At 59.2% G+C, this 26,076-nt stretch overlaps 1 protein-coding gene and 1 long non-coding RNA gene across 4 annotated transcripts in view; one reads left to right on the forward strand and one right to left on the reverse strand.

Annotated features, from left to right (window-relative positions):
- Nucleotides 1–7,657, reverse strand: part of POLM (DNA polymerase mu) — a 13,537-nt gene extending 5,880 nt beyond the window's left edge. The window contains exons 1-10 of one of the 3 annotated variants that reach the window (XM_040644443.1): nt 7,295–7,657; nt 5,711–5,897; nt 4,958–5,056; nt 4,628–4,798; nt 3,873–3,944; nt 2,216–2,336; nt 893–1,025; nt 653–755; nt 308–532; nt 146–229 (exon numbers count right to left, since the gene is read on the reverse strand). In XM_040644443.1, the coding sequence (XP_040500377.1) occupies nt 146–229; nt 308–532; nt 653–755; nt 893–1,025; nt 2,216–2,336; nt 3,873–3,944; nt 4,628–4,798; nt 4,958–5,056; nt 5,711–5,897; nt 7,295–7,473 (1,374 nt within the window). In that variant the 5' untranslated portion in view covers nt 7,474–7,657. Of the gene's footprint in view, nt 1–145; nt 230–307; nt 554–652; nt 756–892; nt 1,026–2,215; nt 2,337–3,872; nt 3,945–4,627; nt 4,799–4,957; nt 5,057–5,710; nt 5,898–7,294 lie in introns of all 3 variants that reach the window. The other 2 variants (XM_040644444.1, XM_040644442.1) reach the window with 2 other exon arrangements.
- Nucleotides 7,658–25,102: 17,445 nt separating this feature from the next.
- Nucleotides 25,103–26,076, forward strand: part of LOC121105767 — a 2,192-nt gene continuing 1,218 nt past the window's right edge. Inside the window, exon 1 of the long non-coding RNA XR_005838415.1 lies at nt 25,103–25,180. This is a non-coding gene — a long non-coding RNA (uncharacterized LOC121105767). The remainder of the gene's footprint in view (nt 25,181–26,076) is intronic.

Genomic DNA, 26,076 nt, shown 5'->3' on the forward strand with positions numbered 1-26,076 from the left:
GGGGGGGTGTTATGACCTGGGAACTGCCCCCCCCCATAGTGCTGGCTTCCTCCAGAAAGGCGTGGGGAGGGGTCGGGAAGGGCAGCAGGAGCCCAGCAGGTCCCTCCCCAGGCCTTCCCACCCCCCCAGCCACCCAGCCACACACCTGCTCGGGGTCAAACAGCCCATGGCTGTTCAGCCACAGCCCTCTCTCCTTCCGGCTGAAGTGGCGCAGCTCCCGCTGGAAATGCTGGGGAGAGCGGGGTTGTGGCAGGGCCGCTTACCCCCACCCCAGCCCCAGGCCCTGCCCCCTGCAGCACGTGCCTACCTTAGAGCCAGTCCAGCCAAGCAGGGCGAAGGGGAGCTGGCTGATGGGGACAGCCACCAGGTCCACCCGCACGGCCCTCCCGGTGGGGCCGGGGCTCTGGGCGCCCCCCACCTCAGCGCCTGGGGGTTGTGGCAGGAGGAAAATGCAGAAACTCCTCTCAAAGTCATCCATGGTGCAGCTCTGTCGGGTCCGGTGGGCGGCGTCTTCAGGGCGGCCGAGGTGGTGCTGGTGGTACAGGACAAGGCCCTGCGGGCAGACCAGGCATGGCAGGCCACCGCGGGACAGGGGCCAGGGTCCCGGCGGTCCTCCTGGCAATGGTCTGGCTCAGGCAGCAGGAGCCCTCACCTGCTTCTCCAGGCGGCGCATCATGCTGGGCAGCAGCCTTGCCTCCTGGCCCTCCTGGGGGTGGCTGATGAGCAGGTCCACGTCGTGGCCCTGCAACTTCCCCCTGAGGGGGCGCCGTCTGACTCGGTGGGCCACACGGGGGTGTGGCTGCTGTGCGCGCCCAGGTCCTGCCCGCGAGGGACAGCCCAGCTCCGGGGCCCAGCTCGGGTGCCTTCCCTGGAGGGCTGACAGACCCCTCACCTCCGGAAGCCGCCCGCCAGCGTCACGGTGGCCCCAGGCAGGACACGCGCTGCATTGGCCGCCACCACCCGCTGCAGGGTCTCCGCCTCCGGCCGCTGGACAGGGGCGCTCAGGTCATGGTAGTGCTGCAGTCCTGAGGAAGCAGGGTCTCCTGACTGTCCCAGCCGCGCCCGCTCGCTTTCTCCATCGTCCCCTCCTCCCTTTGAAGTAGAGGAAACCGCAGACCCCCGGGCAGCTTCACGAAAGGGCAGAAGCCCCCCGTGCTCCCTGCCCAGTCCCCCAGCGGCAACATCTGGCAGAACTACTGTCCGTCCCATCAGGATGCTGGTGTGGATGCAGTCACGAGGCAGATCGCCCCTTTGAAGGCCTCAGTTTTCTCCTCCATAGAATGGGCCAGAGGGTGGTAAACCGTGACGGAGGTGCCTCTGCCGCTCAGGAACCCCTTCACCGGAGCCCCGGCCCACCTCCGCCCCTGTGGGGGGACCGCTGCCTTCCGCACGGTCAGGAGAGGTTTCAGAGGGGCAGCGATGGCGCTTGGCGGCCCGGCTCTCAGTAGGCGGTTCTAGACCACGTCATGGGGACAGGTGGCTGAGGGGCCCCAGCGCGTATATCATCTCTTGTTCCATCGGACACGTGACTCCATGGATCTCACCGCCCTCCGACCCCACATGACCTCCCCTCCCCTCCCCCCCGCCCGGGGAAGACCTTCAAAGGTTCATTAGGGCTGCAGGCCCTAACCCCAGCCCCCCAGGGAGGACAGTCTAACACCTGCTACCCGCTGGCCTCCCACGGAGAAGCTCATAGAACCCCGTGCTTCCCAGAGAACGTAAGGGAAGCCCAGGGAAGTTAAGTCTCAGGGCCGTGCTCACCTACCTACTACGTGGCCGAGACAGGACTCAAACTCAGGCCTGACACGCTCTCAAGGTCATGTTCGTTCCACTGCACAGGGCCCCCTGCCCTCAGCAGGCCCTATCCTGAGCCTCTCCCGCCATGCAGGTCCCCATGCCATCCGCCAGAGCACCAGGACCCCAGCCCCATGCCGGCAAGCTGTGCACAGGGCCGCTGAGACACAGCCTCCCCTTCCTGGTCCAGCCGGGAGGTGTGAACGTCACAGCAGCCACCGTGACCACCACTGTTCACTGCAAAAGGGCTGCAGTGGCTCCAGACTCCACTCCACCAAATAGAGGGGCCTGCCTGCCCCCGAGACCTCCGTGCACTGACCCCATCCCTGCCGTCGAGGCAGCCCCCCGGCACATGCCGTGTGTCACTGCTGCGGGCTCCGCGGTGTGGGGGGCCCGGGCCCCGTCCTTCTCAGAGCCTCACCTGCTCTCTGCTGCTGGGTCAACCTCTGGGCCTGCCCTTGGAGGCTGTCCAGGGTCCGCAGCCCATCCTGGTACCACCGGTCAGCAGTCTTTACCCCAACCCCGAAGATCCCGGTGAAAAGCTGTTTGGGGGACGAGCACAGTGTGGTCAGGAGCAAGGTCCTGACAGAAGACACAGATGGCCACAGCCGTCGGCGAGGGCGGTACCATCCCAGGCCGCCCCCGTGGCCACTCACGGCTGTCTGGTTCAAGCAGCCTGCCCGAGGCCACACGGTGCACGTACAGGAGGATTCAAACCCCAAGGCTGGCCTGTGCAGGGGGACAGCCCAGGCAGACCCCAGCGGACCTCCCTCTGAGGGCCTCGGCCCCCTGTGCTGGAAAAGTCTCTCCCCAGAGCCCGTGCAGCTCAGCCTGTGACTCTGGCACCACACACGAGTCACCCCCACAGCCTCCCGTCCACTGGGAACCACGCCGCTCCCACCTAACAGCAGCCAGGGCTTCGCACTGGGGTTCTCCTCCTTAGCAAACCAGACAGTTGTTTTAGCAGGAGCTGGAGTCACCGCCCGGCCACACGAACTACAGCGTGGGAGCCAACCTCTCGTCGGGGGCGGCCGGCCCCACTCGGATCTCCCACATGGGGCGGAGGGGTGTGGCGGACCCCAGCCCCAGCAAGTCACTCTTTCCTCCCTGACCCCAGCTTACTGGTCAGAGGCAGGCACCTGCTCTAGCCAATCTCCTCCCCAGGAATTTCTGGAAGCAAAGCAGGTCAGGGCTGTGTGGTGGTGGAAGCCTAACCCACGGAAGGTGACCAGGTGGCCGGCAGAGGGGGCCAGCTTGCGGAAAGGAGGAGGACCCTGGTGGCACTTGGGTCCCTGAGCCCTGCTTCCTCCAGCTACAGCTCTGCCCATCTTGGGCTATGCCGGCTGGCCTTCCCTCGATCCCCTGAACCAAGAGCCTGGGTCCGGAGAGAAGAAATGCTCAGAACCCAATTGTTAACCTAATTGCTGACCCACCTCTCTGCTGGCCTGGGCGTCTACCTGGGACCCTCCGTCCTTCACACGTGGCTCCTCTCTCTCTCTGAAGGCCCCCGTTGGTCCTCACCACATTCTGCACCACCTCCCAGAGCACCGATGACCCACCCTGCCAGGGAAGCCCCCCACCCCCAACAGGTAGCTGATGGGACAGGGGTCAGAGCAGCGAGATGGAAGCGGCCAGGCGAGCTCTGGCACGTCAGGTCGGAAGCGGTAAGAACAGGGGAAGGTACGCAGGCAGGGCGACAAGCAGGACGCGAGATCATAGGGGGAGAGAGTGCAAGGAGCAGCCCAATAGACTCAGCTCCGGGAGGAAGTCACATTTTATCCAGCACACTCTGTTTAAGATGCCGGCAGATAAAACATACTGGAGAATATTCCACTGACAGCCCAATAAGAACAGATGGTGCTGAGCGATCGACAAACGCCTCTGTGCTAAACACAAGCTTCTCCTCGCCCCGCTCTGTTGGGCTGCCTCACGCATATCGGGTGTCAGCTAGCTGCCACCTCCTCAGTGAGACCTTCTCTGACCCCTGGGTGCCCCGGCTCGCCTCCCGTCCGTGGCTGGAACCGTGCTGTCATCCGGGGGAGGGCTCCGAGCCCCTGCTGGGTCCGCCCTGCACGTACCTTCATGGTCTGGTACCGCTCTGACAGCCGGACCCTCTCCACCTCCTCACACACCCCGTGTTCCAACAGCTCCTGGGGGACCAAGCAAAAGTCTCAGCCTGACTGGAGACAAGAGCTGGGGCCCAAGGACCAGGCGGAACCCCAACACTCAGCAGGGCAGCTTCGTCCTATCAGGACCCGGGGCACTTGGAAATAGAGAGCACGCCCGGGGGGCACCAGCGTTTCTGGCCTCATGGCCCTTGGCCCAGGGAACACAGGGGACCTCTCCGATGAATGACAAGTCCCAAGATATGTAAACCATGGTTTTTCCAGACATGGGTGACGTATGCAATGGGACTTCACTTAAAAGCTTGAGTTCAAAAGTATGTTTGGTCCCCACATATTCTCCCAGCGGCAAGTGTACCCCTTAGATGGTACAACTTAACAGGACACGTGAAGGACCGAACATTTTGGGTCCTTAAATTCTTTGTGTTTTAAAAAGAGCTGCTTCAAGTCAGGGGTTCCCTTCCACCATCCCAAACAGCAGGGCTGATGCCAACAATGCCAGCTACCCGTCCTGCCCGGTCCCTCCCAGCCACACGGTATGGCCCCCACTTACAGACGAGGAATCTACACAGATGGTCGCTTGCCCAGGCCCGGAAGCCGGCCTCCACAGCTGCACTCGGCCCCGACCCCCCGCGCTCACGATCCCCAGGCTGCCTCACCCACTTGCCTGCACTCACGGTTCCACCCTGCCAAGCGTGCGGAGCACCAACCTGGACGACCCTGCAGGAGTGTTCTCCGAAGTGGGGCAACCCCTGCAGCTGGCTCAGGGCCGTGACCCGGCTCGGAAGGGCCTTGAGCACCGCGGCGGCTCTGCAGAAGGAGAGGAAGCGGCCCTCGCTGCCCTCAAAGGCTGCAGCCTCCGCCAGCACCTCCAGAGCCTCCTGCAAGGAGAGGCCCTTCCGTGACCCGGCTCGGAAGGGCCTGACTCTCCCCGCCCCAGCTCCCACCCACCTGTCCCCAGGCTGGGACAGGGCAGCGTGGCAGGGCTCCCGGGAACAGGCCCGGCCCCACGCCAGGGAGGCTGGGAACCCAAGGCTCACCGAGAGGCTGGTGTTGTGGTGTGTGAGGGGTGTGGGGCGCTGGCAGGCATAGGGTGGCATCCTCACTGGGCTGGGCAGCCCTTTCCCGGGCACAGCCACCTGTGAGGGGCAATAGAGAGGCCACTTGGAGGCTGAGGGCTGGCAGGGCCAGGCAGCCCCCAGAGCCCTGCCCCTGACAAGGATAGGAGGGGCAGAGCAGGCCGAGGAGGGGCTCCTCGCTCAGAGCAGCAGGAGGCATTGCACCTGCGGACTCTCACGGAGGACCATTCCTGTCGCCACATATGACGCATGCGCTCCACCACCCGAAACCCTCTTAATCAAGTGGGCTAGCAGTGCATGTCATCCCCACCTCGCTGACAGGAACACCGGCTCGTGGCCCGCAGGCAGAGCCAGGAATGGACCATGGGAAGCCTGACTCTGAGTCCACACCTGCATCCCCGGGGACAGAGGCACAGACCCACCTGCTGGTCCTCGGGTCACCTCACCGGGAGTTACCATCCCACTACTTAAACAAGAAAGGCCTGAGGATGCTAAAAATAAGGTGACCCCAGGAGCTCATATGAACGATGAAAGGAGAAGCCAGGCTGGCCTGGCCTCCCAGGGCCCCTGGTGGTCTGCGCTGAGTCCCACTGCTCACTTCATCTGTAGGCAGGGCGGTGCTGCTGACCAGCCACCTGCGCCTCTCCCCGCCCCCGAGCTATAGCCTGCCCCGGGGCATTCTCCGCAGGCCCTACGCCCGGCCACCCAGGTCACCTCCAGGCGGTGCCGGCGCTCCACGGGCACGGGCTGCCCAGCTGCCATGCTTTCCGTGAACCAGCTTATGTCCAGCAGCTCCGGGTGGGGGCATCCTCGGAGAGAGGCCGCCACCGTCCTGCGCTCCTGCCAGCAGCTGGCCTCCTCCGCTGAGGTCTGTTCCATCACCACATGCGTCACCTCGGAGCTGGGCAGAGAGAGGGGACAGAGCTGATGCCCAGAGGTCCTTCCTGCCTCGCTCGGTGCGTCCAGGCCTTTGCTTACTATCCCCTCTGCCTGGTGAGCACCCATTCGTTCTTTAAATGCCACGTCCTCAGAAAGCCCTTCTCGCAGATGCACATGCCTGCCACCCCAGCACCCACAGAGCTGCAGCCCAGCCCAAGTTTCTGTCAACTCGTCTGTCTTCCGTTTGTCTTCCTCTCTCCTGGACCCTGAGAAAGGAGGTCCTTAGGGGGCAGGACCAGAGGCTCTTCATCTAAGTGCTGCACCTAGACTGCTTGGTTTTGAACCCCAGCTCTGCCACGTACTTGCTGTGTGGCCTTGGGCATCTCACTTACTTCTCTGTGCCCTGATTTCCTCCTCTCTAAAGCAGATAATAATGTACCTAGTGTGTAGCATTGTTACACAGATTAAACAAACTCATAAGCAAAAGGGCAGCACCCAGTACACTAAACTCCTCTCTGAACGGGTCTAACCACTGGGAATGGTTAAATCCCTTAAAAAAACAAAAACCAAAAAAGCTGCTGGGGGACTGGCCCCTGATTTGTTTGCTCTCCCAACTTCAAACCTATGGAAACCCATTTCCTTAATCTCAGCGGTGTCTCTGTAGCCCATAATTTTTGCTGATCTTGGAGCCTCACTCAAGTCACTGTCTTAGCCCCGAGGGGAGAGGTCAGTTTGGCTAAGAGGGCAAGAGGAACTCACCGAGGGCAGAAGCCGGTCAGCCAGTGATACCCTTAACTATCCCACACGACCATATGGCTCTTTACAGAGGCTGTGGCATATATTCTTTTCCTGTCCTACAGAACACTCCTGGCCCTAACTGCCAGCACCCTTTTATAGAAGAGGACACTGAGAGAAAAGCCACATTAGCATGCAGTGCCAGGATTAACTCGGAATCCGAAACATCAGGTGCCCCTCCACCCTGGGGGATCAGCTGCCAGGTGAGTCGTTTTAGATCTTAATATCCTCAGCTGAAAAGAAACACCGCTTGTGAAAGTGGCTGGTCACTTGCAAAGTTCTGAGCACAGGCATTTTGTGCTTAGGCCCTCACACTACGCACCAGTGTCATCGGGGCATGATGGCATGGCGATACCCACACAGGCGTCCCTCGGTCCACTGTGGGCGCAGCACGCGCCCCGCGCCCCTCGTGCAGGCGTCCCCCCCACCATGAAGGCGCCCCGGGCAGAAGCCCCCGGGCAGGTGACCCCCTCAAGACGCCCCGGGCCGGGGCCCCGGGACAGGTGCCCCCCACCCCCCCGGCAAGGCGCCCCGGGCAGGAGCCCCAGACGGGTGCCCCCCCCCCGCAAGGCACGGCGGGCAAGAGCCCCACCCCCGGCCGCAAGCGTCTCCACGACCGCGCACCTGTAGGCGTCCAGGACCCTGAAGCCCTTGGAGACCGCCAGGCGCGTGAGGAAGGCCCGGCGGCTGCGGCCCATGCGCGGCTCGGCCAGGTAGATGGCGACGCCGGGGAAGCGCGGTGGGGTGGAGGAGGCAGGGCGGCCGGGGGACCCGACACGCGCTCGGCGCCGCTTCGGGATCATCCTGGCCCTGGCCGCGGGTCAGCGCCGGAAAAACGCGCGCGGAAATCGGAAGAAAGGAAGCGGAGGCCGGCTGGAAGGGGAAGCGGCACCTGGCTGTTCTTGAGAGCAGGCCCTGCCCCATGCAAATTAGGCCGCTCGGAGCGGTCCGGGGCTCTTAAGGGATTGCTTTCGCGCCGAAGGCCCCGTCTCCATGCAAATAGCACCAGAGGCCACGCCTTTTACGTAAATAACTCGCAGAGCGAACTGGAACAGCGCCGGCGTGGGAGGCGGGGCCGGGGAGAAGGGGGCGGGGCGGGGGTGGGGCCAGTGAGCGCGCCGGCGAGGCGTGAGCGGGGTGGCCGGGGAGCGCGGGGGCGAGCGCGGAGGCGGGGCCGGGGAGCGCGGGTCTGGGGGGCGGGGCGGGGTAACGCGGGGGAGGGGCGGAGTGATGGGGCGGGGCGGAGTGATGGGGGCGGGGCGGAGTGATGGGGGTGGGCGGAGTGATGGCGGGGCTAGGGAGCGCGGGATGAGGGGCGGGGCGGGGGCCCGGAGTGAGAGTCCGGTGCGGAACCTGGGGCCATCGTGGCGGAGCGGGGGCGGGACGCGCGGGGGTAGAGGGTCCCGGCAGGCGAGCCCGGAGCGGGGGCCCTAGAGGCTGGGGGCGCGGGAGCGTGTGGGGTGGGGGCGGGGAGAGCGGGGCCAGGATGCGGGGGTGCGGGGCAGGGTGGAGAGCGCGGCGGGGGCGAGACGCGCGTGGGCGGGGGGCCCGGCGGGGGAGCCCGGTACCGGGGCCCTGCGGGCGGAGGCGGGGTAGGGAGCGCGGAGGGGAGGAGGGGAGCCCGGTGCGGAGGGGGGGGGCGGCCGGCGGCGCGGGGGAGGAGCGGGGGTGGGGGCACTGGCGCCGTGGCGGGGCGGAAGCGGGAGGTTGGAACGTGCTGGTTGAGGGGCTGCAAACCCGGGAAGGTGTCTCCATCCCTAGACGTTGGTACGTACCACTGGCTGGCCATTTGGAAAAACAGAAGTTGGCTTTCTGTGTCACTCCTTAACACCAAAATGAAATCCAGATGCATAAAACTTCCAAATCTAAAAAGCAAACAGGAAAGGTCCTGGGAAGTCGACAAATGTCTATCACAATAAACCTGGAGAAGGGGAAGAAAATGAATAGTAAACGACCATATTCAAATTGAAAATGTGATAAGAATTAAAATTAAAAGGCAGACTGGGGGGAAAGTGTGTGTGATGTATTTTTGAAATAGATTAATTCCTGTAATTGTGAAACTGTCCACAGATAAATAAGAAAAAGACAATGATATAATGGAAAATTTGGCATGAACACCGGTAGGAATTTCACAGATGAACCCTACTCTAAACTTGAACCAGATTGCCTGATCTGTGCACCTGTCAGGTGTGAGGGAGTTGGCAATTTGTAGGAAGGACTTTTTGGAAGCCGGTTTGGCAACCATAGCCAACAAAATGAAAACAAAAACCACACTCAGCCATTCCTTTTCCAACACTGGCGTTGCTTTGATTGTCTAGATCAGTTTGGGAAAGCCGACATCTTGACAGGGTGGAGTGTTCCTCTCATTTTCTGGCTCTACGTGGTGGATTCCTCCTGCTGCAGCTGGTTTAGCCCATGCTCAGGTGAGCAGGTGCGAGAGGCCAGGTGTAGCCCTGTTCTCACCCCTCTCCTTGCTCTTCTCTCCCTGGACGCCTCCTGTCACAGCCGGTGGGCACAGGGCTGAGGGAGGCTGGTTCCTCAGCCAGGCCTCTTCTACCTCCAACACCTCCCTGCCCTCCTGGGACACAGGACGCAGGCTCCCCAGCCAGGAGGCCTGGGCCTTGGCCTCTTTCTCCTTTCCCTGTGCCTGTTTCTCTGGCCAGTAGGGAAGGAGGCACTCCCAGGGCCTATAGAAGGGATCAGAGCCTCGTTCCCCACCTGTCGGTCCTGCCTCTCCTCAGGGGGGCGGCCATCTCTCCCCTGAAACCCTTTGCTTCCCTCTTAATGGTCTCTGTTTCCCGCCAGGGCAGCTGGGTACTATCCCAGAGGCAGAGGCAACTTCTAATGACCCATCACATCTGCGTGCTTCAAAATGCCCGGCAACTTGCAAAACTGAGGAACACAGGGCTTTCCACAGGCCGGGGGAGGTTCTGTGAGGGGGACGAGGACCCCCGTGCCCACTGAGTGGAGGCCTGGGCACCAGTGGGCAAAGCCACAGCACTGCTGGGTGGGGTGCTCTCCCTGCCACTCCCTGGACCATTAGGTCACCGTCTGGCCCACTGGGAAGTAGAAGCCTTAGCCCTCTATTTCCCACTAAACTGGGAAATTGGGGTTCCCCGACACGTCAGTCCCCAGCCTCGGGGACTCTCCCCGTGCTGAGATCACCCCTCAAGAGTCAGAGAGGCTACACCGATGGCCTCTCGCCTGGGCCCTCGCGGCCACCCTGGGGACTGCAGTCCTCCCCCCTGCTCTGCGCTGTGGCCGTCTCCCACTGTGGTGTGCATTAGTTTTGCCCAGATATGGGAGTTTGCATTTTTCCAAGATGAATCCCATCTAGCTATTTCCTGTTTCCATTTCCAGCTCAGAGAGGTCCTTGGGGGTGATCTTTCAGTCCTCATGACCTTCACAAAACCTCCCTGTGGACCACCTTCTCCAAAGTTCCTTTGGTGCTATTTGCACCTGCCCTTAGCCGGTGGGGCCAGGACTCTGCCCCGGCTCTGGGGCCCACCCCGGTTTTGGGTTCCTGTGTTTTCGGGCTGCTTGCCGGCAGCATTCCGGAGGGCACGTGGTCAGACTGCTGATGCTGCTGGCCCTGTGGCTCTGGCCGCTGGCCTGGGGCCTTCCTGAGCTTTCCTCCACACCACTGTGGGTGTGGGGTACCTGCTGCGTCAGTCAGCTCAGGCCGTCACAAAATACCACACCGGAAGCTTGAATGACAGACACTTCTCTCAGTCTGGAGGCCAGAAGCTCAGCGTCAAGATGCAGGCAGGTAGACTTCATTCCGAGGCCTTCTCTCCGGGCTCACAGGGCCTGTTGGTGATCTGTGGAGAGAGACCGCAAGAGAGAGCGCTCTGTCTCGCCACTCGCCACTGATCTCATTGAATCAGGACTCTACCCTTACGACCCCATTTAACCATGTAACTTCCTAAAAGCCCTGTCTCCAAACGGTGCCATAGTGGGGGTTAAAGTTGCAACGTATGAATTTGAGGGTTGGGCGGAGACATCATTCAGCCCTTAGCACCTGGTATTTTCAGATCCAGAACAAACCGAGTGGCTTAACATGATAGGAATTTATTCTTTCCAGTTCTGAAGGCCAGAGTTCTAAGATCAAGGAGTGAGCAGGGCCGTGCTTCCTTTGGAGGCTCCAGAGGGGACCCTTCCTGCCTCTTCTAGCTTCCAGGGGCTCCTGGCAGGCCGAGGCTGGTGGCTGCATTACCCCTAAGGCTGCCTCGCCCCGTGCCTTCCTCTTTATGAAGGCCCCAGTCATTGGGTTTACAGGCCACCCTAATCCAGGATGACCTCATCTTAAAATTTCTTATATTTTTTTTTAAGATTTTATTTATTTGAGAGAGAAAAGGAAAGAATGAGCGAGAGAGCACGAGCAAGGGGAGCAGCAGAGGGAGAGGGAGAAGCAGACTCCCCACTAAGCAGGGAGCCTGATGCGGGACTCGATCCCAGGACCCCGGGACCACGACCTGAGCCAAAGGCAGACGCCTAACTGACCGAGCCACCCAGGCGCCCCTTGAAATTTCTTATCTTAATGACATCTGCAAAGACCCTTATTCCAGATAAGGTCACATTCTGAGGTTCCAGGTGGACATGAACTGGGGGCACCACCGTTCACCCTGCCACTCTGAGTGTGCAGCTCGGACCTGGGCTCAGCTCTCGACTCTGCTGATGGGCTCTGTGGCCAGCCTTCCCTGATCTGCAAAGATCTGTCGTAGCCACAGGGTTTTGTTTGTGACAGGAATAGACGTGCTGGAGTTAGGGGCTGCGGCTTGCCAAGGGCCTGGAAGGTTATATAACGCAGACGTGCTTTACTATTGAGAAACCACACTGCCTTTTGAGAAGGAGGTGGGTGGCTGGTTGGATGCTGTCTTGGCCCATTGGGGCAGCTGTGATGAATACTGGCACTGGCGGCTTATAAACCCCAGAGATTTACTTCTCACAGTTCAGGACGCTGGAACTGAAGTTTCCGTTTTGGGGAGAGTTACACACGTCTTGGCTGTGTCCCCACACGGCGGAAGGGGTGAGACATGGCACCTCTTTCACAGGGCCCTGATCGCACCCGGGAGGCCTCTACCTTTATGACCTAATGACGTCTCAAAGCCCACTTCCTAAATCCAGCACCCTGGGTGTCTATACAAACGGGTTCTGTATAAGAAAGAGGCCCCGGGGTCAGGATCTGGAGTGGGCGTTCGGGGCCAGAGGGTGGAGGACAGCCCCTGACTCCCCTCACCACGGGCATTTGGCCCAAGAACGATGGAGTAGAGGCATGTCATTACTGGAGTTTTTGGGTTCATTTTGCCAACCAGCCCTGGCTCAGTGTGGTTGCTGGTAGTGGGGAGCTAAGGGGTCCATTGAAGGCGGTTAATGAGCAGAGGGATGTTTGCTGACCCAAACTCCATCCCAAAGTGACAAAATTGTCTGCTCTTCCCACCACAGTTTATTGCATTTGTATCACGACAGAATATAACCTCACGACGTTCTTGAATGAACACGACTGCACATCAGTAATGGGTTTGGAAGCTCCGGCAGGGGGCGCTCCCAACCCTCCCACTGGGTCCATCACTCACCCCACGGGAAGAGCCCACCTCGCCCTTACCTGGACGGGACCTTGCCCAAGGCTGTGACCCCTGCAGGAGGGAGAGACGCTTCCCCCGTCCCCAGGGCCACAGCTCCGCCACCGAGAAGCCGCCACACTTCTCTCTCCAGCTTCCTCCAACGCACTTTGAGTTCATAACAGCCCCTCCCAATTCACCCCTTTTCTCCTTCATTCCCCAGACTTGCCTAGGGTTTTGCCCAGCTTGTTTGTCCGGGATTGCAATTCTCTTTTATCCCTGAATAAACCCATCTGTTCCTGGTAAAATAACTGGTAGTTTTTATTGTTAAGGTTAACAGAACCCATGTTCTTTAGGTATTTTCCCATTTGCTACTGTTATCATTGAAATAAAACACAGATATGACGGGGAGTTCTAGCTTACTGACTCCAGGGACAGCCCTGGGCTGGTAAGTTTGGCCAAATGGCCAAGGTTGCCTTGGATGGCGGCCCACAGGGGAAAGGGTCTTGAGAAGTCAGACAAGGAGGCAGCAGGCTGCCCCAGGTTGTGGGGCAGGTCAAGGTCGGAGTCCGTCCTTTCCCAGAGGAAGACAGGCAGTGGGGCTGCAGCTCAGGGGGGCATCCAGGTCAGGGCCCCGTGCAGTTGGAAAGGGATGGGGTCTGGGTGCCGCGGCCGGCCCTGGGTCCTCATCAAGTACACTGCTGTCATTTACCAAAGGCTCGGTAGAGGTCAAGGACTCTGTTACTTCCTTGTTACGTTGGTATTTCTGTCCTCGGTGGTGTGGAATTGGTCCTACTGTCATGTTCCATCTTATAGATGGAGAAACTGAGGCTTGGAGCTGCAGTGCTCTTTCCAAGGGCACAGAGGCACAGCTATGACTGAGCACTGGCCGATTGACCTCCGAGGCATCGTTTCTGCAAAATCATGCTGTGTGCCACGCTCTGGTCTGAGCACGGTGGGCGCGGCATGCGAGACACACGGAGATCTCTGCCTTCGTTGCATTTTAGTGGGAGCAATAGGGACAGCGATGAAGTGACAACACGTACTGTGCCAGATGCCAGATGGCACGGTGGGTATCGGCAGCATGGCTGCATGGAGCCCTCCCAGCTGCACACCCTTTTCCAGCATGACCTTGATGCTCTCCCTGGCAGGACGCGGGGTCTAGCCCCCTCTGATTCTGGGCTGGCCCTGGGACTTGCTCTGACCAACAGAATGCAGCAGGAGTGACACTGTGGGACCTCTGGGTTTCGTCTGAAGACGGCTTGCAGCTGCCATGGAGGGAAGCTTGGGCTGGCCCCGGAGTGTCTCGAGGATGGGGGAACGGAGGTTGGAGTGTGCCTCCTGCTTGCCGCTGGCCACCATTGCACACGGGACTCTAGCCGATGCCACGTGGAGAATTCTCACTGCTGCTATAAGCCACTCAGCTCCGGGGCTGCTCGTTACACAGCAACAGGTAGCAGGAACAATGGTGAGAGAGGAGGAGGGAGGCTGTGTGTGTGTGTGTGTGTGTGTGTGTGTGGCCGGGGTTGGAGAGGGAGCTGGAATCCGAGGCCCACAATGGCTCAGTGAGTGGAGGACATCTGAGCAGTGACCCCTCCGAGGTCCGGGTAAGGGGTCTCGCAGGGGGCACCTGCCAGGAAGAGCAAGGACCTGTGTGGCCGGCACAGAGTGAGCAGGGGACGGTCAGAAAGTGAGGCCCCTCTGGCCACAGGAAGGTCTTTAACTTTTACCCAGAGTCAGAGGAGAGGCTTTGAGCGGGGGCAGGATGTGACCCCACTCAGCTTCCACAAGCCCTCGCTGCTGTCCAGAGAGCAGCTCAGGGCAAGGGTGAAAGCCAGGAGAGCCCTGTGGGAGGCCAGCTGGAAGGTGCTAGACCAGGGCGAGGTGTGTGAGTAGAGCTGGCAAGACCCGTCGGCGGGTTGGATCTGGCTGTCAGAGAGGAGAAGGGAGGACCCCCTCCAGCCTCAGAAAGGCTGGATTGCCGAGTCCTGAGGAGCTCAGGAGTGGGGCTACAGACTGGTCCTTGGGACCCCGTGGAAACCAAGGGAGGAGGACAGAATCGGGCCAGCCCCTCGGCATGGGGGTGTCTGCAGCTCCAGCAAGGGAGCGAGGAGTTCCCCCCATGTGCAGACACTGAGCCTGAGCCAGGGCTCCCCCATCGTGGAGGAGGGAGACTGTCCCCGGGCCTGGGGAGAACTGGCAATCTGCTGTCCTAGAAACCGACAGGTGTGACCACTTGTGTCAGACCCCAGACCCCTGAGGGCTCACCTGAGGTGAGGATTGAGGGTGTGAAGGTGGCTGGGCGCTGACCCCGCAGCCCCTCTGGTGGGGAGTGGGGAAGGGCCTGTCCTCACATCCTGCAGATGCCCTTCCTCCCCCACCCTTTTCAGAGTGCTGCTGGGCTCCATCACCCGTTCTCTGGGCAATAACCGGCCTGTGTCCTGATTCGTAACAGGGAATGATCAGGTGCGTTCCTGCATCGGGGGATGTGTGGACTCAGTGCCCCTGACACATACAAGGAACAGAGCGATCGGTCACAGCACCATGGCCTCGTTTGGATCCCAGTTCAAACAACCAGCTGCAGAAAGTGGGATGCACGGGGCAGCTGGAGACGTGTGCGCGCTGACCGGTAGCTGCTGTGACTGCTACGGGAATTGCGGTCAAGACTGATCGTAGGTTACGTTAAGGAGAGAGAGGCAGAGGCAGTCCTTTCTTTCAGAAATGCACAACAAACTGTTTCCTGGTGAAGTCATATGATGTCTGGGATTTGCTTCTAATGGTGCTGAGTAGAGGAAAGGGTGGGACACGGAAGAAACAAGACGGGCCATGAATCGATAACTTAGATGCTAGTGATGGGCAGGCAGTGCAGCATATCATCTCTCCACTGGTGCACGTGTTTGAGATTTTAATAATAAAACGTTTTTTAGGCACGTGCGCACACATGTAATGAGATCAGCGCTCTCTGCCGGGCGCTGTCCTAAGCTCTTTACACGTGTCAGCTCATCGATGCCTGGGACATTCCCATCACTGGATGACCTCCATGCTCCCTCCCCTGTTGCCGGGGAGGAGATAGAGACACAGAGAGCTCAAGTAACTTGCCCGCCGTTGCACAGCAGTGTTGGAATCTTGTCCTGGAAGAACGCTCCTGCGTCTCCTTGATGCTCACGCGACTTCTGACAGCTACCCTGGACCATTCTCAGATGGAGAAACTGTCCTACAGTTCCTATAGGTTAAGGGCTCAGCCACCGCCCCACTCCAGATGCCAGCCTCAAGTCCAGGTGTTTCTGTGCTTCTAATTGGCTGGCTGTAAATTGGGGTTCCCCTCTGATCATGTATTAGCCTGGCTCACAGGACTCAGGCAAACAGTTTCCCTGCTAGATTACTTGTCACAGATGATGAAGAGACACACAGGGCAGGGTCCAGAAGGGTACTGACCCAGTCGATTCTGGCCCCACGGAGCTGGAGAGCACCGTGGAAAGCTCTTCAAACCCTGTACCGTAGGGATTTTATAGAGGCTTCTTCACAGGGAGGCAACATCCATCATCAAGCAAATCTCCAGCCCCTCTCCCTTCCCGGGAGGATGGGGGTGAGGCGGAATGCTCTAAGCTCCTAATCATGGCTTGATCTTTCTGGTGACCACCGCCCCTCCTGAAACCATCCTGGAGCCCACCCAGAGTTGCCTCATTAGAACGAAAGACACTCCCTTCATCCAGGAAATTCCAAGAGATTTAGGAACTCTATTCTGGGATTGGGATCAAAGACTGTAAGTTAGAACAAGAGATGCTCCCAGTGCTCTTGTCGCTTGGAAAAGTCCAAGGGTTTCGGGAGTTCTGTGTCAGGTATGGGGACAGAGACTGCTGTATGTATTTTCTATTATTTCAGGGACGGGACCCAGAGAGCCTGGCTGCATCACAGACCTCCCAGCCGATGTGCTTCCTAGAGGCAGGGGCTGATGATGTGAAAACTGTTACTTGTTCTCTCTGGGAGGTGGAATACATTCGATACTGCTTAACCATAGTTACTTTGTTGTTTTGCCTATTTTCTTATTTTTCTGCAATAAGCACACACTGCTTGCACAATAAACAGAGTGTTCAATAGACCCATAGCCAGCAGCCCTCAGTGGTTTGGCAGGTGGGGACGCTGAGCCCGCTGGGGTGCAGGGGTAAGGTGGGGGTGGGGCAGGTAGGGGCGCCACCCAAGTTTCTGATGACCCCCAGCTGGTAGCATTGCAGACCCAACGGCATGGTTGGCGGGACCACCCGACGTCCAGCCTGGCACAGGCACTGGGGGCCCTGCCAGCCCCACGAGCACTCACTGGGGGGAAGTGACATCTCAAGGGGGGATAGGGCCAAGTGGCCACCTCAGCATCACATCTGATCCTTACATCAAACCTGGATGGGGTAGGGTCACTTCTCCCCACAACCTCCCTGGGTGCGTCTGACCTTCCCCTCACCCATCAGTCACCCCCAAATCCACACTGCCCAGGTCATGCCCCTGGGTTCAGAAATGTGTGATCAGCTGTCTGCAGAGCATGCCCCCACCCTGTTTTGCCCATCCCCTCCCATGGAAATTCTCTTCCTGTGGGCTCCCCTCTGACCCCCAACCACCCGGTACAACCAGTGGCCTCGCTATCCCCTCCCTCACCATCTGCTGAGCCCAGGTTTTGCAGGCTCTGCCCCAGTATCGTCCCCAGCCTGGCATCCTTGCACCCCGCAGTCCTTCTAGTCTCTGTGACTCCATTCAGCCACACGAAGGCCCTCTGCCCACGGGACAGAACCCCAGTGCGAGTCAGCTTCCTGCAGACCCACCTAGGCCACACACTGCCCCTAAACCCCTGTCCACACTGTCCCTGTCCTGTAATCCTTTCGGCTGCTCCCCTACAACAGGGTCTTCTGGACCTTGGCAGGGGCATGCCCCTCTCCAGGACACCATCCATTCCCTGCAGGGATTTGCCTGGCCCAGCCCAGTTGCCCCTCCCTCCAGGAGACCTGTGCGGGTAACGAAGCCCTGGCTGGCCCTCCTGCGTGTCCTTCAGCCTGCTGGACGATAGCATCTGTCTCCTCTGCTGGACGGAAGACTCCCAGGGGTGGGGGTCCCTCCTGCATGGGCTTGGGGTGGCAGTGCCCGCTCATGGAGCCAGTCTATGAATGCTTTTTGACTCAGCAAGTCATCCTGGCCCAAAATGCATGCAACCCGACTTTTCCCGCCCTTGGCAAGCTCTTCCTACCAGGAGATGCCCTTGTGCCCGTGGTGAGCCCATGCGGCCTAGGGCTGGCCTGGCTGGGCTTACACACCCCCACAGGAGTCCCTGAGGGTCGACCTGGAATACACATGGGATGAGGGTCTCCCCAGACTTCCACGTCTTTGGGGTTCTAGACACTGAGTCTGACTCCCCTTCTGTGGGGACAGTGTTTATACACTATGAGTGGGTGATTTAAGAGGGGGAGGGTCTGGGCCTACATTGGGTGATGGACTGGGAAGGGACATGTGTGGCAGAGGCCCCCGCCCCAGAAGCAGGGGAAGCGGGGGGGGAGCCCAGAGGTCCAGGAGAAGGAGGTCATGAAAGGAGCCGTGGTGGCCCTGGGCGGTTCCGGGGGATGCAGGTGCAGCTGCCTGAGACAGGAAGCAGAGAGAGGAGCGTGGACCACGTCTTCGAGAAGCTCAGCTGTTAGGAGGAGGGGAGAGAGAGAGCCGCTGCAGGTTTTAGCCCTGAGCACTTCCAGCACCACAGCAGCCCTGGGGGTGTTCCAGAACCCCTTCTGGCGGCAGGAGCTCTGGAGCTGGGGTCCACGCCTGCCGGGGTCCCTCCTTCTCCATTGGAGCGGGGTGCTGCTTCCTGTTTCCGTCGGCTGGCCTTCGGCTGAGGTCTGCAGACGAACACGCGGGAATGTGAATACCCTACCTGCACACGGATCATAACGTTCCTAATGCCTTGGTTCGTTTCTTATTCCTACACTTCCTGGGATTGCAGCTTTGACACCTTCCTCCACCACATACTGGCTATTTTTTTTTATAACTTCCTAAGAGTTTCGTAATCTCGCCAGACTCAGGAGAGTATATCGTCTGCCACAGACTAATTATTCCTCAGCATCTATTATCGACACCTTGTTCAGTAGCAAAACTTCTGAGATTTAGCTGGCATGAGGCCATTGGAAAAAGGCTGCACTGCTCAGCTTCCCTTGTAGCTGGGGATGACCCGTGACCGAGCTCTGGCCAACGCCAATGGAATCAACTTGGAGGTTTGTGTGAACTTCCAGAGAGTTTTCTTAAAAGAAGAAATTGTGCTCTGCTATTCCTTTCTTCCTTTCTGCTGGCTGGGATGATGGCCTGATGGCTGGATCTCAAGCAGCTATTTTGCACCAAGAGATGGAAGCCATAAGTTGAGGATGCGGGAGTAACAAGATGAAAGGAGCCGGAATCTCTGGTGATTCTTAGGTTGCCATGCCAGCTCTGGACTGCTTGCCTTGGACTTTTGTTTATGTGAAGGAATAAATTTCTACCTTATGTAAACCATTGTTACATTGGGCTTTCCATCATTCATAGCTAATCCTATTGTAATTGAAAAGCCATTTTGGGCAAGCAGAAATTGTAGGTTACGAGTTGTCAATCAATTGTCCCCTTGTCAATCAATTAGGAAACAGGACCCTCTGTGTTATCTGAAGCTATTCAAACCTAAGTGTTAGACTGAAATTTTTTTTTTTTATTAAAGTTTTACTTGCTACGTTATGGAGCCCTTAAATCGTTTCTTTCAGGTAGATTTTACGTTTTGCAGACTTTGTGTCTTTTCCAGAGATGATGTAGTCTTTTAGTCTTGCAGGGACAGCAGTGCCTGATGCACTGTCCTCTCAGGGATGTGGGTCTAAGCTATCAGCATTTTCCTGCGGATGTTACTTATTAGTGTTCTATTAGGCTTCGTCAGGGTTTGTTATAAGGCAAAGGTACTCCTTTCCAGAAGAGGAAGGGGACTCTTGGCTAATCTTCATTGTGAAGCTCACGGATGACCTACATCAATTATCTAGAGCCCTGGGTGCTCGTGGTCTGCCACGCTCCTCGTGAGCTCCAGCGGCAACCACACTCCTATCCTCACACGGTTCCAGCCAATGCTGCTCTCCAGCTCACAGGATCCTATGAAGGTATCTGTCCCGCGTTCAGACACTTAACAGATGTTTATCCGGGCCTTGTGTGCCGGGCCATCCTCTAAACAGGGAGGATGCGTAGTAAATGTCTCGGTGGTGGGAGAAAGGTAATGCACAAGGTGTCAGTCCTTGCTGAGGGACCAACAACTTAGCTCAGCAGATGGAAGCAATCACATTTATTAGCTCACATGTCTGCCAGCTCCCCAGGCTGCCCTGCCTGTCTGAGCCCAGCTTGGCTGGCCTCCCTGGTTGCCCTCATGGTCCCACTGGCAGGGTACTGGCCCCCCAGGGCCTCAGCCTGCCGCTGTGGTCTGTTCTCCAGTGGGCCGGCCCAGGTTTGCCCTCACAGTTCTGGAAGGCTGGGGGGACAGGGAGGGGGACACTGCAAGTGCTTCTTCAAGCCTCTCCTTGAGCGAGTCTCTTCTTGTTCCACCGGACAGGGCAGCCACGTGGCCAAACCCGTAGTCAAAGGGGGAGGGGCCTACGAAGTTAGAGGGTGCAGGGCAAAGGCCATCAGCACAGGAAGGCCACTTACCTGGAGCTATTAATGCTGTCAGGATGGCCCCGTGGGTCAATATGTCAGCTATAAGGTGGGGGCATGGGGTGGGCTGTTTCGGGGGACATGGGACAGGGCTGAAGTTCTGTGCAGGGCAGTGCGGGGAGCCCAGTGCCCAGAGAGGGGGTTTTTGGGTAAAGGACCGAAAGTAGTGATATCTGAGGAAAGGGTGCCCCAGCAGAAGGAATAGCAAATGCATCCCCAAGACAGGACACGCCCCCCACGTTGGTGGCATTTTCTCCCACTAAAATCGGGAAAGTGTTGTATTAGTCTGGGTGGGCCCAGGGAGGATTTCTCAGGGACTAACGCAATACCTTGCTCCCCAAAATCCCTGTGGACAGGCTGAGCAACCAGGCTCGTCACCCCCAGGGCCACAGAGCTCTTCCATGTGGCCACAGCCCACCTCAGGGTGGGAGAGTGTTGTGGGTGGGGTTGCTGGGGCCTGTGCTCTTTGTAAGGCTGCCATCCAGTTTCCCGAGATGACGAGCTGGGGCCTGCTCCGCTCTCAGGTCCTCTCGTGGTGCCCGGGGAGGGGACCCGGTGCAGCCCCGTGTGGTGTGCATGTGGCCGGTCCTCTGGCTGAGGTCGATGGGAACAAGGGGTAGGCTGGAGTCCAGTCACCTGGCCCCAGCCTTCCCAGGGACACGTGGTGAGCTGACGTCCTGGGGTGTGGGGGGGCCTGGGGGGCAGGGAAGGCTGGGCTGCAGAGGAAAGCAGGGGCCCTGTCCCACCAGGGGTCCGTGGGATGGCTGGTCCGGGCTCGGGTGCTGTGGAAGAGGTATTACTGGCCAGGGTTCTCCAGAGAAATGGAACCCATAGGGTATACGTGTGTGTATCACTATAAACAAATGTGTATGTACATACTATATATACAGATACATAGATGTAGAGAGAAGGTGTGGGGGGGGAGAGGGAAGGGGAAGGGGACAGAGATTGATCTCTCATGCAGGTATGGCTCAGGCCATTACGGAAGCTGAGAAGTCTTGCTCGGTCTGCCGTCTGCCAGCTGGAGGCCCAGAACAGCAGGGGGGGGTGTGGTTCGGTCCAAACCCAAAGGCCTGGGAACCTGGGGTGCCGAATTCAGAGGATAGGAGAAGAGGTCTATCTCAGCTCGAGTGACGCCTGGGTCTGCCCGTCCCAGTGCGCATATGCGCCTCAGCGGCACGGACACGCCCAGAAGTAAAGTTTTACCCGCTCTGGGGCGTCCCCAGCCCCGCCGTCGGACACACACGGTGAGCAAGCACAACACCGTCCTGTTCTTTGCAGACAAATGACCCTGAGTGACAGTGCTCAGCGGCTCCCCAGCACCGCCTACACCAGGAGCCGTTCAATCCTGGAGCATCTTGCATAGGAAAAGTAGCACTAAGCATATTTTAATTTGCATTTTCCTGAATTTTAAGAAGGTCGACGGTTTGCAAGTATTCGCTGGCCACGGTCGTTTGTACTTTTGTGAATTGCCGGATTCTGTGTCATCACGGAAACCAAGTCAGATTGGTTTAAAAATGTAAAGAATTTTATTGAACAGCTTCCTTTTAGCAAAGACGCTTTTTTTGGGGCACAGCTTTCTAGATTTATCTGAGGGAGTCCTCATGCCCTTGTGACACCTTGCTGGAGGGGAGAAACGGAGGCTCAGACAGCCGCTCTGAGGTCGTGGTGCACCCCTTACAATGCTCTCTCTGTCTGGGGCCGTCGGTCCTTCCCCAGCATTTCTTTTGCCTGTTAATTTAAGCTTCAGTATGTTTTGAAATGAAAGCTAAAACTTTAATCAGCCCAAGTTCTTGAAACTTGTGCCGTTTCTGCCGAGAAACTTCTCCCAAGAGGAACCCAAACTCAGACCCCTGTTTTCCTTGAAGACCGTGATGGCTTCTCTTTTAACAGCTCTATCTTCCACCCATCGGGAGTTAATCTGGGTGAGGACGGGGTACTAGGATCCACATTGTATTTCCCACCAGACGCCATCTGGAGCCACTCCCCTGGGACGCGACACTGGCAGGCTGTCCGGCTGCCTGTGCCGCACGCCGTTGTCCCGTCTGCGGACACAGACTCTCTCAGGGCGCTGGAAGCCTGTCCCCCGCCAGCGGGCAGCGCCCCCGCGGCTGCGGTGACCCCGGTCCCCCGGGGGGGCTGGGTCCTGCGGTGAGTGGAAGGAATCCGGGTGAACTCTGCTCACTCAGCAGAGCAGGCCTGGTGAGCTGGGCGGGGACACCGAACTGTGGAAAATCACATGTCAGAAACCAGGGAAATTGTTCTGCCAGTTGTATGGACGACTAGACACTGTCTGGGAGACCCCAGGTCCCATGGCCCCCAAGCGGCCTGACCCCCCCACCCCCAGTAACATCCAGACTGCAGACAATGGGGCATTCCTAGGGGCCGCTCCTAGAGGAAGCGAGCAGGAGGGATGGGCCCGGGGCCTTCTTCCTTGCTCCCTGGAGACAAACCCAGGGCTCCAGGAGGCAGAGAGAAGGCTGGTATGTGATCCTAGGGCCTGCCGTCCAGAGCCCGGGCTTCCCAGGCCTTCCCAGAGAGAGAGCACCCCCACACGTGGGCTGGCTGGCCGGGCCGTGGAGGAAGGCCCTTCCGAAGGCCCCACTCGGCCACCTTAGTACTGAGGCTTCGCTTCCCCCATGGCCCAGCCTTGGTACCTGAGCTGTTTCCCCTGACGCCCCGGGAGCCTAGGAGGGTCTCCGCCAGGCCTCCCAGGCTCTGCCACTCCTGCCTGTCCCAGCTCCTCTGCCCTGCGGCTGCCCCAGCCAGACCGTGGGCAAGCGGTGCTGTTGGTGGGTCAATGTCCCATCTCTGCCCAGGCCGAGACCAGGGTATCTCTTGGTGACACTCGGGCCTCAGCAGGAGGGACTAGAGCCACCACGGCCCCGTGGCCCGGGGCCAGAGGCTGTGGAGCCCAGATGGAAAGAGCATTCAGTCTGGCTCAGAAGTCTGTGCCTGGCCCTCCCCCGTCGGTGACATGCTGTGACCTGAACACATCACTTCTCCCGGAGCGGCTGCTTTCTCACTTAGGGATGGGGAAAGATGCCGGCCTACTGGACAACCGTGAATCACTTCCCCGTCTGCCACCCATGTGCCAGGACCGGAGACGTGCGTGCGTGCCTGACGGGGGAGTCCCAGCCTGGGGGAAGGGGGTTGAGTCTCTCCCCCACTGAGATCCCCCCTGCCTTTTCTCCCATAGGCCAGGACGCTGTCTCCCCACGGGTTGTTACCCTCTCCTTGCCCTCTGTCTCTGGACCGTCCAGTCCCTGACGTCCTGTGCCCTTCAGCCTAAGCGTCTCCAGGGGAAGACTGCCTCCATGCCTGTTGGCTCTCTGGGCCACACTTAGGTTGGCCCCTTGCTGAGAGCTCCAGGAACCAGTGAGCCAGTCCAGGAGACACGACCACGGAGTCATGCACATGTTGCCTGGGGGCCCAAAGGGGACGGCGCTGGCACCAGGTGGGGGGCTGTGGGCTGGAGACTAGGAGGGGGAGGGCACTGAGACCATGGATGTTGCAGCCATAGCAATATGGGGGGAGGCAGTCCCCTGCTGGGGTTGCTGGCCCGCTGGCTGGTCTGGGGACATCTTTTGGCCCAGAGCTCAGCTCTTCCCCAGAAGGGCCAGTAGAGGGCCTTCTCCCTGCCTCCCCCCAAGGCCTCCCTACCTCCACCCCATGGCCCCCCACCAGCATTCCCTAGTGCTTCCAGTGACCACATTTTGAAAGCAGGAACCCTGAGGTTTGGTGGGTGGTGGGAACAGGGCCAAGGTCACGGGGTGGGGGTCAAGGATGGGAGTGACCCTCACACTTTCCAAGGCCCAGGCCAGCACAGCCTCCTAACTGAGCTGCAGAGACAGATACTAACACAGACTCAGTCAACAGAATTATTCGAGGTCACAGTTCTAAGACTGACTTCTGGGATGGGGGCAGGAAGGGGGAAATCTCCTGTCCCTCCTGCCCCAGGCCCATCCTGCGGTCTCCGTGGGGAGGTAAGCTGCCTCATCTGAAAGCCTGCCTGATCTAAACCAAAGCTCCCATTCCTTGCCCTACGCCGCCCTGTGGGACAGACCCCACGAGACTGGAAACAGGGTGGGTTCCATTCCTTCCCATTCTTCTTGCCCTTCCAATGTGGGAGCTCCTGACTCCCCCAACACACCTTGCTGGGGCCAGGGGGGCATTACTGAAAGGGGCAACGTTGCCTTGGTGCCCCCCCCACCTGACAGCTTGGCCTACATGTCCCCTGGCCCTCCTGGCAGCCTGTAGGGCCTCCGCACTCCCCATTCCTCCCGGACGGCGCTGGTGTTAACCTCTGAGGGCCCCCACTCCTGACCTTGGGTAGGGAGAGCCCCTCCACCTCTCTCTCCTGAGGACTTACCATCAGCCCACAGGTTCCTCCGCGAACACTCCTTCCTCTCTCCGGAGGCAGCTAGAGTGGGCCTACCAGGCTGAGAGATCACTCTCCTTTCCCTCTCCCTGGCAAGTCCAGTCCTACTGTGGCCCCGTGGGCAGACCCTTCTGGGGAGCGAGTGGAAGGCCCAGGCTTCTCTCGGGAAGTTGGAGGTGGGGATGCAGAGGCCAGGGTGTCCAGCAGACCCCCACTAGCTCCAAGAGCCCTTGGACATGCATACCAATGCCGCACCCGGGAGCAGGAGACACCGGGCCCTGAAAGGGTGAACGGAGCCTCCCACCCCCCCCACCTCCCTTGTGCTACCCTTGGGGAGTCTGGCTAGTTGCCAGACTCACAGGCCCTGTGGCTGCCTCCCTGCCCCCAGGCAGAACCTGGGCCCAGCTCTAGGGCCTTCCAGGGTGCGAGTCTGAAAGTGAAGAGGGGTCCCAGCGCCACCCACGGACCGGGGGGTCCTGGCCCGGCCTGGACAGCAGTCCATCCTGCTCTCCACCTGCCCAGACACTTGGGGGCAGAGGGCCCCCAACTCCCTGCCCCCACCCCCTGCCCAGCTCCCCACGAGGCTTTTGCTCATGTCCCCGTTGGTGACTCACTGTGGCTGAGGAAAACTTTCTTTCTATTCCTTTCTGATTTTTTTTACGGTTTCTATTTTCCCTGGCAGAGATGTTGGGCCCAAATCTGATCCATGTGTGAGCCAGCTGAACTCAGGAGCGTTCCCAGGGAAGTGACGTTCCCCAGCATCCCCCCCCGCCACCCCCACCCCCAGCCTTGAGCCTCCCTGCTCGACACACTCAACTGGGGGCCGCAGAGCAAATTCCAAGACAAAGTTTCAAGAACGATGATTCAGAGACTCACAGAGGACATTTACGGGTAAGAGCTTGCTTCATCTCTATGGCCGGGACCAGCCTGGGGACACATGACAGGGCGAGTACAGCACAGGGACCAGGAGGCCTGGCTGGGGGCAGAGGGTGGGTGGTGCTCTTTGAGAGCTCAGGTGGGCAGCCGTGGTCTCTGGGGGGACATGACGAGAGCTGGGCGCTGGCGTGTTCTCACCGCTGACATCGTGCCAGGCAGAGCACGCGCTCTTTCTGCACCTGAGGCTGGGGAGCAGGGGGTTACTTGCTGCCTTCAGATGGCCAGGAGGGCGGAGCTGGGGTGGGACCCTCGGGACCAGCTCTTGACATGGTCCCACTGCCTTTTTAAGCACGGACAAGGGTGAGCCAGGGAGAAGGGAGGGAAGGGCCTTGAACAGAAGGCGTACAGAGCCTTCCTGGGTCCTGCTCCCGGTCCGGGGGCTGAGCCAGCAGCCCCCACAGTGTCTCTCAGGCTGCCCGTGGCTGCGTGCAGAGGCCCAAGGGCTTCCTGACCTGCTCCTTCTCTTTCCCTTTAGTCCAAGGTCCAAACTGCCTGTCGATCATCCCAGGGGCTCCTGGGTTTTCCCAGCTACTACACGGGGCCAACCTTGGCTCAGGGTCTGACTGCTGCTAAACTTGACCCGTGGAATCGAGCTGTGCTTTTTCTCGCTTCCTCATTCCCTCTGCTCTGGGAGCTCCAGCTTCAGGTGTGAGGCCCATTTGGGGCCAGCTGACATTTGCCCTTCAAGATGCCTATGGAAACACACGTGTCCTAACTTCCTACGCCAGCACCCATGGCAGACATTACTAATCTATTTTGGATTCTCTGATCTATGCTGGCACCCATACAGATATTACTGATTGATCCTGAAATTCTCCCACTACCCAATATATGTGCCCCCCCCCCCCCCC

Source organism: Ursus maritimus, unplaced genomic scaffold (genome assembly GCF_017311325.1).
Source record: "Ursus maritimus isolate PB19 unplaced genomic scaffold, ASM1731132v1 scaffold_3, whole genome shotgun sequence".
NCBI classification, from domain to species: Eukaryota; Metazoa; Chordata; class Mammalia; order Carnivora; family Ursidae; genus Ursus; species Ursus maritimus.